This window comes from Brienomyrus brachyistius, unplaced genomic scaffold (genome assembly GCF_023856365.1).
Source record: "Brienomyrus brachyistius isolate T26 unplaced genomic scaffold, BBRACH_0.4 scaffold113, whole genome shotgun sequence".
Taxonomy (NCBI): domain Eukaryota; kingdom Metazoa; phylum Chordata; class Actinopteri; order Osteoglossiformes; family Mormyridae; genus Brienomyrus; species Brienomyrus brachyistius.
In genome coordinates, this window is record NW_026042388.1 from 136,976 (window position 1) to 150,034 (window position 13,059).

Here is a 13,059-nt window from a genome sequence, read left to right on the forward strand (position 1 = left end):
TACCAGGGGGTAGACAATGTAACACAAACATCCCCTGAAAAGGACTTTAACTTTCATGTAAATAATCACAATTGCAAACTCAGCTGCAAAGCTAAGTTATATTAACTTGCATACTCATTAGCAGCACATCCATGCTATGAATGGGGTCTGATCAGTACCTTGAAGTTTCACTGTTCCAGTGAGGCTGAAGACTAAGTACCCAAACTGGAATTTATGGCACGGCTGCCACTGGGAAACTGCTTGTATCTAAAACCAAGACACAAAGATCCATAACTGCATTTAAAGAGGACAAAACCTGGACCACTAAGCAATTGAAAGACAGTACTGATGAGTCGTCTTTTCTTCTCCCTTCTCCCTGTTCCTGGACGCGTTTATGTTTGGAGGAAACAAGGGATGCTTTCAGCAAGGTGTCTGTCAGTATGAACAGCAACCTTGATGGATTCGTTAAGCCCGATGATTACTCTGCACAGTCTGAGCCTCAGGCCATTTTATGAGGCCAGACCCAGCTTACGGTGAAAAAATTGTGCTTTTTTAATAATCCCAAATTCAAAGATGAAAAAAACTCCCATGCAAACCTCTGAACAAATTCCAGAGTGATTTCACGAAGACTAATAGCTTTCAGGGTCTCCTTAATCATGAGACCTAAGTATCATTGAACTTTTGGGGAAAGTTACAGACTGCGGAATGTTCAGACTGCCATCTTATTCGGCCCTAAATTAACTGGTGGCTATTCTTTTTGAAGAATGGTCCAATATTCCACTGTATGCAACTGATAACTTGTGTAACAGCATTCCTAGATTGACTGAAACTCTTGTAAAGGGGCGTGGCTCATTATCAGGTCCATCCATCCATCCATTTTTCAAACCGCTTATCCTACTGGGTTGCGGGGGGTCCGGAGCCTATCCCGGAAGCAGTGGGTACGAGGCAGCATTATCAGGTCCTTGATATTAATATATTATTTGGTGTTTCTGATATTTTGCCCCCCCCCCCCCCCCCCCAAAAAAGGCATATTTTTTTAATCCATGGGAGTTTGGAGATTTGGCATTTGTTATGATTTTGCGCTGAATAAGATGCAGCTTATTACTTCGGCTGGATTAGTCCAATATGGCGGCGTTTCTGATTTAGCTACGTTTTGAATCAGTGTCCCATCGGTTTGAGCGCCATTCACCTACAAGCTGCGAGAAAGCTCAGTGCCGGAGAAGCAGCAGAGACCGTCAGCAGCCGAGGAAGTCGGCGGGGGGCACTGAGAGTGCTCAGGTGGCAAACTGTGATGCCCCCCCACTATGAGCGCACAGGGTCATGAAAATATCCCAAAGCTCCCTGCCGCCCACCCCCAACACACATCCAGCCTTCTGCTCTGAGGACAGCAAACAGCAAAACCTCCAAGACTGGGCTAGCTGTCGCATGTCCAAACTCCTCTGTGGAAATAGCCAGAGCTATGTTATCAGCACATAGCCTGGATACTCAAATACGTGGATGAGTGAGCAATCGCACAATACCATTAATGCTAACATCGTAATTATGCTAGGAGACGTAACTCACAGGCGCAAAATATGTGGCTACCATGCGGATATGCGGATACCAACAAGGCGCAGCCTCCATAGAAACACCTCAACACCTCCATAATCATCAGCGTGATTATAATAATTCACAACAGAAGATCAAGAATTGCAATACAAGGCGATTTTTTTTATAAAGAATTGCACTAGATTGTGAACTTGCAATTGTGTTTGGTATGATGTATATTGTTAGGGGAATGACATCATCAGGTAGTATGGTTAAGGGGTATATTGATTTGTAACCTGTAAACCGTTGGTTCGAATCTCAGTAGCTCTTTGATAATAGCTTTACATGCTTCAGTAAAACAGCCTGATGTTCAAATGGGTGAAACTATTGCTTTGAAAAATAACACAAAGTGACAAAAACAATAGTATTAATCGGAAAGTGTGCCTGTCTTTTTAAAAGTGCGTTTGGCACAATATCTCTGTATGTTTAGGTAATATAATGGGTAAGAAGCAGATGTAGTGATACAAAAAGGTTATTGGTCCTACTTTTGTAGCTTGAAGAACAGATATTAGGATTTAAGTCTCATATTGCACTGAAATAGCACTGAAAGTGTTAAATAGTGACCTTTGTATTTTGCACTGTACAGGCGTCAGTTTGGAAATGGAAATAAAAGCAATAATAACAATAAATAATTGTAATCATGTCTGTACAGTTTTGACAGAATTGCTCTTAAAAATATAATATGTAATGTTGCAACTCTGTTGGTATTCCCACCCCATGACACAGAGCCAGTGTAGCACTGCGCCGCCCTGCTGGCCACGTGACACATCTGCCCCCACAGCGCTCCCCAAGGGGCTCCTGCACCATCTGCCCTGATGGAACTACCCACCCCGCAGGCTCTGCTGCAGCATTTATTGAGATGCTTTCTTCCAAATACAGTTTTAGTCTTTATTCATTAATTCAGCTGGGTACTTTACCGCTGCCTCCGTTTGGACAGATTGAAGAAAATACTCCTTGAGATTTGACATTCTGCTCACAAGAGCGTTTTTTTAACCACTTTGCAGCTCCTGCCTCCCATTTATTGATTGTACGCTACATGCATAAAGCCACCTTATCTATAAACACCTCGGGGGAGAGTATGACACAGAAGGACAGACCGCAAGGTAGACAAATAATAGAAATATCCAAATGTAAATATTATAATTCTTGTATTAAAATGAACGGCACAAGTTTTTCTGGGTTTAGACAACAGGAAAAAGTGCCAGCTGGAACTGGTGCTTAATTCCCCTCCAATACCCACCACACACACACAATATCACTGTTGTAATACAATGCAAACAGGAAGTGATTAATTGCTCTAGTTTTCCAGCTGACAGGGAAAGTCATAGCCTTGGCAAAATAACGTGATAAATGCAGCCTGCCAATTCCCCATTTGTTTGTTGATACGTTAGACTTATGCCTGTAGAAACTCCCTTGACAACGGAAGCCTCATATACCATCATATACGGCAGCGATTCAGTGATGTTCAGCAAGGTTCTCTCAGCCAGTGTCAAATTGCTGTGGGGGAAATGAGACACTGTGCCCCCACTGTAGGGACAGGCGCAGCGTGGCATCGGGGGGCGTAGCTGCATAGCGGACATACACCATAGCGACAGAAGCCAATATTGGTGCATGCACCTCCTTCCCAGATCTGCTTCTCCCCCCCCCCATCTGAACGATCTGAAAAAAAAACATCAGGTGTGACTCGACAGACGACGTTCATCTGCTCTGAGTGCTGACGGGACTGACATTCATTACCTCAGTGCCAGTGTTGCGGTCCTTCAGCATGCAGTTAATTAAGGTCAAGAAATCCATTATAAATTCACTTTCAGATGGGGACCAAGTTGGAGGTAGAGATGGTTCCATCCCTGGAGACCATCTCAACTCGAGGAACACGAGAAACACAAAAAGAAAGTGAAGATATCAAACGCAAAACTCTGCTTATATCTCCAGGTGATTAAATATCGATACGCTTTGTACATGCTACTGAGTACGAGCGATAAACCCAATCAATGTATTTGTATAATTCGTGCATCGCGTGACAATTACATGCCAGACAAATAAAGTTTCCTACAAAGGCATCAGCCTGAAGCCCGTGGCGAGGCCTGTGGTGCAGACAGTAATCTGACCTGCCAAGAGCCAAAACACTGCCGCTCGTGCGGCTGTGACAGATGTGAGACTTTCCTGTGTGCGGCTGCTTGCTGGTAACTCCCTCAGATCCCTCCCCAGCACCTGCTGCCTGAATGAGAAACAACAAAAACGACAACAGCTGAGAATTAATATATTTTGGAAATCGTGACCTGAGAACAAAGCATCATTTGATGCATTAGAAGGAATTCAAATTATGTTTTAAATATTATAGGTAATACTTCATTTGACGGGACAGAAATAATGTAGTTTTATGGTGTTAGTTTTGTATTAATTAACCACAAACTAGGTCTTAGTTACATCAATGAATTGTGATGCATGTGTTATATCAAGCAGTTACTACATTTGTTACTGTATCTGTTAATTCTGTAAACCTTTGTGAACTACTAAGGAACTACTAAGGCACTACTAAGGCACTACTGAAGGAACAAGTCATGAATAACACAAGAAATACTGATCATGTTTGTCTACTGAATCGTAATGCATCTTATTTCAAGTAGCTATTTGTTCAAGATTTGTACCTCGGTAGTAACTGAGTTATTACTAAGTATTTGTGACCCATCAAGTGTTACCATATTAGACTTTTATGTAAACAGGCTTAAATGCAATATTTTTTAAATATACAGTACTGTGCAAAAGTCTTAGGCAGGCAAAGAAAATGATGTTTAGATTATCCTCGTGTTGGTGTAAAACTATGATATTATGCCTGTCAAAGTGTGTCAGCTTAGCCATTTCAGAACCTCTGCTAAAATCATCCTAGTATTTGCAGCGACCGTCCAGTACAGCCATGTATTTTTTGACTTGGCCACTAGCACACCTCATACAGCTAGTCAATCTCTCACTGACTTTTTAAACCAATATTTTAATTATTTAATTGAGCTGTTGGTGAAACTGAACAAAATCATGGAACGGCTGAGGTGCCCCTGAGGAGAAGTTTGGGAACTGAAGCGGTGTTCATCTAGCCATCCAACTAGATATCAGTAACTTTTTAGAAAACAGAAGGAATTATTACTAGTTTTTATTGTGTTACTCTTAATTTGCACATGTTCCAATTAAATTGTGTTTTTTGCTCTAAGCCAAAGTACACTTGCTACCCAGATAAACAGCTTTAAACATTTCTTTGGACTGCCTAAGACTTTTGCACAGTAGCAATAAAATTACAATAAAATTAAATACAAGTGAATATACATACATCCATTGATTTTTCCAAACCGCTTATCCTACTGGGTTGTGGGGGGTCCGGAGCCTATCCTGGAAGCAATGGGCACGAGGCAGGGAACAACCCAGGATGGGGGGGCCAGCCCATCGCAGGGCACACTCACACACCAGTCACTCACACATGCACTCCTATGGGCAATGTAGCAACTCCATTTAGCCTCAGCATGTCTTTGGACTGTGGGGGGAAACCGGAGAACCCGGAGGAAACCCCACGATGACATGTGGAGAATATGCAAACTCCACACAAATGTGACCCAGGCGGAGACTCGAACCCGGGTCCCAGAGGTGTGAGGCAATAGTGCTAACCACTGCACCACCATGCCACCCCAGTGAATCTACATTTTTCTGTTAATCATGTGAATTATTTGTATGATTATGTAATAGTCACTAAAGCTGGGGTGGAATTTTGTCTTAAGAGACTGAGCTGGCCCCCTAAGCATTGGCTGGGGTTGGGTTTCATTTATTTTCACTTTCACTATAGAAAATGTATAAAAGGTTAAAGGTGACATGCATCTGGGTCATCAGGCAGTGTGTGTGACGTACAGAACTGCATGGCCTTTGCATTGCACCATCAGGCCCCTTGGTAAAGGTTGAATTGTTATTCTAAGATGCAGGTGGACTTTAAATCTGCAACAGCGACTGTGATTTCCAAGTTAAAAAGGAATGTGTAGGGTTATCAACACAGGTCATTCAATTAAAAACTGAATCAAACACCCAGCCAGTTGCTGCAGCAAAATATTATATTGATCTATATTAAATCTGTGTCTTAGAATTCCATGGCCTTTAACAAAAACAACGAAACAATGTTTAAACAGCGACTACCTTAATTATTTTTCTTGTCTTTGAAGTTTGATTTTCTGCTGTATTCATGGGTAGTTTCAGCTCATGCATTGACGACTGTCTGCCAGAAAACACAGAAATATCACAATAAAGACAAACCGTTTTAATACTTATAGGCATGGAACATTTCCATCTTACTGTAGGGATAACGTCACCCTCAATTAAAAGCATTTTGATCGTATAATACTGGACATATTGTATTATTTTTATTACAACCAGATGATTAAAATGTTTGAAAGCAGAAAAGAAATCATTGTAACGTAGTTAATGTCTTTGAGCTAAATTCAATATATCTATTACATTTACATTCTAAAATGTAAAATCAATCATTTAGAAATCAGTGCTGCTCCTTATAAGATCTTGTAAACAAAACTATATTTTGCAAATATACAGATTCAGGGGTATAGAGCTTTACAGATGAAGTGTACTTACATATTGTGTTATCAGTGTAAAAAGAAAGGTTCTCTGTGATCAAGCAGCCTTTAAGTTAAAGACTAAGTATCTATAACTCACACCCCAGATGGCTCTCATGGGGAATTTTCTGAAAAGGTGATCCTCAATACTCTTAATATCAGACTATGCCAAGCGAATCAATACAAAAGGGCTTGATTTGACAGCTACATGAAATAAACCGCCCTCAGCTATTTGTCACAGTAACGCTTGATGAATTTTTTTAAGGCTTGTTTCTGGGGGCTGAGGTGAAAGATTTGTGTTCCAAATAGGCCAGAACACCAGTGTCTGCATTCTGGTTGTGCGGCACGACCAACGCCATCGCAGCGGGTTAGCAACACTGACAGAGCCCCCGTCTGTTCACACCCGGGGAAGCAGGACGCTGCCGGTAGTTTAGCTGAAGCCTCAGAGGCACGTCTCGAAAACAGCGGACGCCCACGAATCCAGCCGGCCACACGGTATCTCATGTAGCACATGTGGGAATTCTGGGTAAACAAATACAGCATCTAAGAACATGCAGCCCCTGTGTTATTGTTTGATTTTTAAAACACGATAAAAATATGCGACAATGTCTTCGCCATTTAATGATCCGGGGAGACATAAAAATTTGTTTACTTACATGCTACAACATAATGGACTTCGGGATTTTTTTCTTTAAATTACATATCTGCTAAGGCACAGTGCAGTTACTGGTGGCCAGTACTTTTTCATGTAAACAATGTATCACAAATCACTGACAATATGCAACTGGCCCATGCAAAAGAAAAAAAAAACACCACACACACATTCAGGTTACGTTACCCATTCCATTCATATTTAATCAGTTAATATAACACAAGCACAGGCAATGGATCTTCCAAGACACCACTGCACCGGCAAGCACACAAATGATACACAAATGAGTGGTGCTGTGTGGACGAGAAGCGTTGCTTATTACTGATGGCTTTCCACCCCCCCCCCCCCCCCCCAATGAATCCCACCTGCATTCCGATGAACGGAAACCCGAGTCGAGGAGACCCCATGAATAATTCACGAGGAAGACGAGGCGGCGGGAGACTCGGGCTCGTTCCCGTTGTCTCTCGAGGAGCCTGACGAGCCTAATGCACGAGCGGCCTGCCAAACCCAATACATTTTTAAACAGCTACAATTATTGTGAGCTGACAGTTTTATCAAAAGATTTATATGGGAGTGCGCAAGTTGCTCAGGCTAATTTTCATGATAAAAAAGAAACACAATGAGGCATTAGGCTGCAGCTCAGGTAATTCTGAGTTTATTCCTGGCCTACATCGGTGCTTTTCCCAGACACTGCTTCACACATGGGATTGGTTATTTATAGCTATTTTGCTGCCTCATACAAGGATCACCTCTCCATCTGTACCTCTGCTTTTACTCTGCGCCATGCAGCAAATTGCGTGACCTAGGAGGACGCAGCCTCAGGGAATCTGGAGGTATCTGCATTTGTGGCCACGTGGAACACATGCAATATTTTGTGTTATTTTTTTGCTGTGCTGTTTTCCCTTAAAGTGGCCAGATGTTCAGAGCTGATTACAAAGGAGGTGAAGGATTCAGTGTCAGAAGACAAATGACACTGACTCATGGGTTTGTGGAACTGAAAAACACAGAGTTTACGAACTGGGAAGACAAACTGAACCATATATCAATATGTAATAAGTTCCCTTAAAGCAGCCTCAGCAACCTTAGCGGTCTTTCGTCACTTTTCAGGCTTTTGAAGGGACTGATGCTTGAGGAGGTTCCTAAGTCTATTTTCTTTAAATGATTTGTGTGCAGGTCATAGGGCTTAATTCTTTCTGCTTGGAAGTCCGCTGAATAACGTTCAGTGAAATCCACATAATTAAACTACCTTTTGAGGAACCATGATAGTCAAATGTGATCAGTTTAGGCCCTTAACCAGGCCTTAGCAGGAAGAGGTAGGACGTTCTCAGGCTTATCTTCTTGTAGCCGAGGCACAGCGCTATCGCATTCTGCTTCGGCATTAGGTGAAATCATGAATTTTAAAGTCAGAAAGCTTGGATATCCTGATTTTCCCTGGGGGGGCAATGGAGGGCCAGTGTGTGGCTCAGCATTCTAAGCCTGTGCTTGCGAACACGACATTGCTGCTTTAAGCCTTGTTATTGTTGTTGTTATTATTATTATTACTATTGTCATCGTGAAATAACGAGACAGCCTTACGTTGCTCGTTACAGCCTTTGCAGTTAAGCATGTTCTTATCCATGAATGAATGAACGAAGGAATGAATGAAAATTGCATTTATGTAGCACTTTTAGAGACACCCAAAGTGCTTTATAGAAGCAATGGGGAACCACGTGAAGGACCACCATTGTGAAGCCCCCACCTGCACCAGTACGCTCATCATACAGTAGCTGGTGAAGGGGCAGGAGGGAATTCACCAAATAGATATAGAGGATGATTAGGAGGCCAGATTTGAAAGGGCCACGGTGGGCAATTGTACCCAGGGCAACTGGGTGACTCCCATACTCTAATGCCCAGGGATCTTTTATGACTTGAGAGTCAGAACCTTGGTTTTACGTCTCGTGCGAAGGACGGCACCGTTTTTGCAGAACAGTGTCCTGTGCACTTTGCCGCTTAACAGAAAACACGGGTTTTGATTAATGTGGTGATGTCATACAATGAAGACTGTGACATGACATAAAGAAGTGAAAGACAAGCCCCTCCACTTTTTGGCTCAGGCGCACATCGAACTCGGCAAAATTAGGACATATATGCATAAAACATTAACATCCACCCAGCCATCCTCCAAAAGCTTATCCCCTATAGGCTTGTGGGGATTCTGCTGCGTATTGGAGGCAGCATAGGGCACAAGGCTGGGGTACAAAATGGACTGGATTCTAGTCCGTTTCTGGGTCCTCCCACACACTGACAGATTGCGAGCGATTAGAGATGCCAATTCACTTAACTCTGTGTTTTTGGACTGTGGGAGAGACTGCAGCCTACAGTACAGAGGACATGCAGACTCCACACAGAATAAATGTGGGGGGATTATTCAACCCCCCCAACCCAGTGCCACCACGTTGCTAGAAAAAGCTTACATAAAACACAACATAATTAGTATACATTTAATGACATAATCTAGTGGGACGAGGCAGAGAAACAATTTTAAATGCTGCTTCCTGTAATAAATGGAAAGTTCCAGAACAATGGCAGTATGACTAAAACACTGCAGATGTGTGCATGTGCTTCCTAACATTACTTGTGGACAATGTGAGTCTTAACCATAGTAAAACTTGACAGTCACTGAGGGCATAGACGGCCCATCTGTTCCTATTGCTTGTGATGGATGTATGTCCCGGAAACAGTTGTTTTAAATGCTGTCCAGTGACTGCAGTGGCTTTAGAATTCCGCACATGACAAGAGATCTGGTTAGTCAGTTGAAATCACCCGAGCCATGGCACTGTAGGCTGAGTGTTTAATTACTTTATTTGGCCAAACAGATGGCGTGCAGAAATAACACAGCTAGGAAATTAACCTACAACTAAGACCCTGTTACCTTTTCCTGTCACCCTGGGTTGTATTTTGGACATAACACATCTTAATGAAAGTGTCATCTCTGATGTCTTGCTGTGAAGGAGGCAAATTACAAACCCATATGACCGTCATATGTAGTATGCAATTTTATACAGGTAAATAATTTATTGGGGGCGGCATGGTGGTGCAGTGGTTAGCACTGTCGCCTCACACCTCTGGGACCCAGGTTCGAGTCTCCGCCTGGGTCGCATGTGTGTGGAGTTTGCATGTTCTCCCCATGTCGTCGTGGGGTTTTCTCCGGGTACTCCGGTTTCCCCCCACAGTCCAAAAACATGCTGAGGCTAATTGGAGTTGCTGAATTGCCCATAGGTGTGCATGTGTGAGTGAATGGTGTGTGAGTGTGCCCTGCGATGGGCTGGCCCCCCATCCTGGGTTGTTCCCTGCCTCGTGCCCATTGATTCCGGGATAGGCTCCGGACCCCCCGCGACCCAATAGGATAAGCGGTTTGGAAAATGGATGGATGGATAATTTATTGAGCAATTTCAAGTTAAAAGCCCACCTCCCCCCCTTTATGAAACATATATAATTTAGATGTAAATAAGGAGTACATTGCATGTGGCACTTATACGCAGATGAACAGGCTGTTCTACAAATAACCTTCAACCTTCTCATAGAGCAATAAGAAACACGGCAAGTGAGGAAGCGGCACCCAACCCCCCCCCCCCCCCCCCCCCATGACAGAGCGACATTCACACACAGTTATATGGCTGATGGACAGTCAGGTAAAAAACAAAGTATAAGGGTTTGGAAAGAGTAGCATTAACCTGCAACTTCAAGGACCATAACAGAGGAAAATGGAACGAACATGAAGTCCGCTGGTCTTATTAATCACGGAAAAATCAAGATATAAGGAAACAAATGAATTTCAAGAAAATCAGTGGGGACGGAAATTAGGGGACTAATTTGAAATGTAACGTGTGAGAAAAATCAAAAGTAAAAAAATGAAATACCTAAAGAAAAACAAATGACAAAAAGACGTATCATCAAGACAAGCGGGCTGACTGGCACAGAGCACAAATGGAAAGAATTGTCCTTTAGAGGAAATACGACAAGGCTTTAGCAAGTGATTTCATTTTAAGTACCTTCATCAGTCATCCAGGTCTTCAGATCATAGTCTTTAACTGAGCCACCCACTGCTTAGTCTGTGCAAAAATAACACAAACTAGATACCCTGCACTCTCTGCAGCTTCTTTCAAAAAACGTGAGAAACCTTACACCTGTTAACCATGATAATTAGCCACGAAGACCAGCATGCATCATGTGCTTGTTGCCATGGATCTGTTGCAATATCACACTTCCACTGAAGCAGGTGGTTCGCCTCCATAACTCCTTCCTCTGAGTTTTCTTCCGAGCATCTGACCTGCAGAAGCCATCAGATATGTAGGAGTACAATAAGATGTCATTCTGGAAGCACAGAATCAGACCTACAAGATCCATCCATGGATCTTTGTATTGCTTATCAATAGTGGCGCAAGAAATAATGCATCAAAACCCACAAATGGTGGGGCTGCTTTAATCCTCTTTCATTGGTTACTTCATTGGCTCTTAGCAAATTACATCAAGCGGTGATTGACACCCACTGTGGACCCCCTCCTTGCTCATTTCTCCCAGCACTACTTGTCAGTATAAAGTAAAGGACTATGTACCGTATTATTGTTTACATTAAAAGAACAAACATGAACCAAATGACTCTTTTTAATATCAGAGCAATTGAACCTTTAAATCCATTTACTGCAGTTCATTTTTTACTTTTTGTGGTAATATGGACCTGTGTGCTATGCAAGATTTATTGTTATTCAGTCAGTTTACAAGGGAATCTACAGCCAACTGTGACTGCAAAGAAACACTTTCACTGGGAGTGAGGTGGGGGTGGCATGGTGGTGCAGTGATTAGCACTGTTGGCTCACACCTCTGGGACCCGGGTTTGAGTCTCCGCCTGGGTCACATGTGAGTGGAGTTTGCATGTTCTCCCCGTGTTGTCGTGAGGTTTCCTCCGGGTACTCCGGTTTCCCCCCACAGTCCAAAATAATTGGAGTTGCTAAATTGCTTGTAGGTGTGCGTGTGAGAGTGAATGGTGTGTGAGTGTGTCCTGCGATGGGCTGGCCCCCCATCCTGGGTTGTTCCCTGCCTCGTGCCCACTGCTTCCGGGATAGGCTCCGGACCCCCCGCGACCCAGTAGGATAAGCGGTTTGGAAAATGGATGGACGGATGGATGAGTGAGATCCACTGCACAGTCATGTAGCATGAAACAGAGCTGGTGATTTTACCAGTTTTGAAATTCCTTGATCTCCCCCCCTCCCAGCAGCCGGCCTCTCCAATCCCTTCAAAGTCTGATGGTTTGCCCTCACTGGACCTGATCCTCCTCAGAGGTGGAGCAGGCGTGACACTGGCTTGAACACAGACTGTTCTGGCTGCTTGAGAGTTCCGCAGTGCCTTTGACATGCAGACACGTGCGAATTCAGTGCCTGTAAGTCCTACCCAGCCTGTAACCAGACACATAGCAGTATGTGCTTCATTCTGGCCCTGAATCTGAAGGTATTACTACATGAGACATATCACCAAATTCAGTGCACATTTGAATTGGAGAGATCAGTGTAGCGCCCGTAATCTCTGGGATAGGCTCTGAAACCCCCGCAACCCTGAATAGGACAAGCAATTACAGAAAATAGATGGATGGAATGATGTGGTCTAATTGCTTGTAGTTAAGAACTAATACCTGATCATAACTGTTAAATCAGGTCTTTTATTTTTCTTTTCTGTTTTTTAGCCTGATCAGTACAAATTGTCTGTCTGAACCCTTTGTCACAAAGACTATTTTTAGCTTTCCGTAGACATCGCTCACAGGTTACAGTACAAACATTTTATCAATGCATTTCTGGAAAAAGCCATATTCCCCAGCTGAAGCAGAAAGGAGAAGCCTTATAACCTGGCCAAAGTCATGGCTGTTTTTCTCTCTGGCATTTCTGTGCCAGTGCCCTGGGCACTTGTCGAATATTGGCACGTACTTTTGCAGTGTATTTTCTCAGCTCCATCAGGTCATGTTGCAGTATATTGAGTCATCGCTGCAGATGCACTGATTTTAATTTAATATGAATTTTAATTCTTCTTCCATTCATTACTTGACTCTTCTGTTGTGATGACATATTAACTGTTGGGCAGAAAGTAGTCAACAGGAGTTTTGAAGAGAGCTCCATCCATCCATCCATACATACATATATCGATCCATCTGTCCGTCCGTCAATAAGCACCCAGAATAAAAACTAAAAGGTATAAAAATTTCCTGAACTAAAGTGG

The 13,059-nt window shown here is 43.0% G+C and overlaps 1 protein-coding gene across 1 annotated transcript; it reads right to left on the minus strand.

Annotated features, from left to right (window-relative positions):
• Positions 1–2,810: 2,810 nt before the first annotated feature.
• On the minus strand, positions 2,811–7,269 carry LOC125727721 (uncharacterized). The gene is made up of 6 exons (XM_049004636.1): positions 7,182–7,269; positions 6,568–6,686; positions 5,734–5,812; positions 3,675–3,784; positions 3,304–3,424; positions 2,811–3,225 (listed from the first exon to the last, which is right to left on the minus strand). The coding sequence occupies exons 1-6, from the start codon at positions 7,221–7,223 to the stop codon at positions 3,046–3,048; spliced, it is 651 nt and encodes a 216-aa protein (XP_048860593.1). The 5' UTR covers positions 7,224–7,269; the 3' UTR covers positions 2,811–3,045.
• Positions 7,270–13,059: the final 5,790 nt, after the last annotated feature.

What these genes read in the sequence shown, in the direction of transcription:
- LOC125727721 (XM_049004636.1), bottom strand. Translation starts at nt 7,223, where the DNA reads ATGGGGTCTCCTCGACTCGGGTTTCCGTTCATCGGAATGCAG. An exon ending in AGACAAGAAAAATAATTAAG is followed by an intron (nt 3,785 to 5,733) that starts GTAGTCGCTGTT and finishes TTTCTCATTCAG; the next exon opens with GCAGCAGGTGCTGGGGAGGG. An exon ending in AGTGTTTTGGCTCTTGGCAG is followed by an intron (nt 3,425 to 3,674) that starts GTCAGATTACTG and finishes CCTCGAGTTGAG; the next exon opens with ATGGTCTCCAGGGATGGAAC.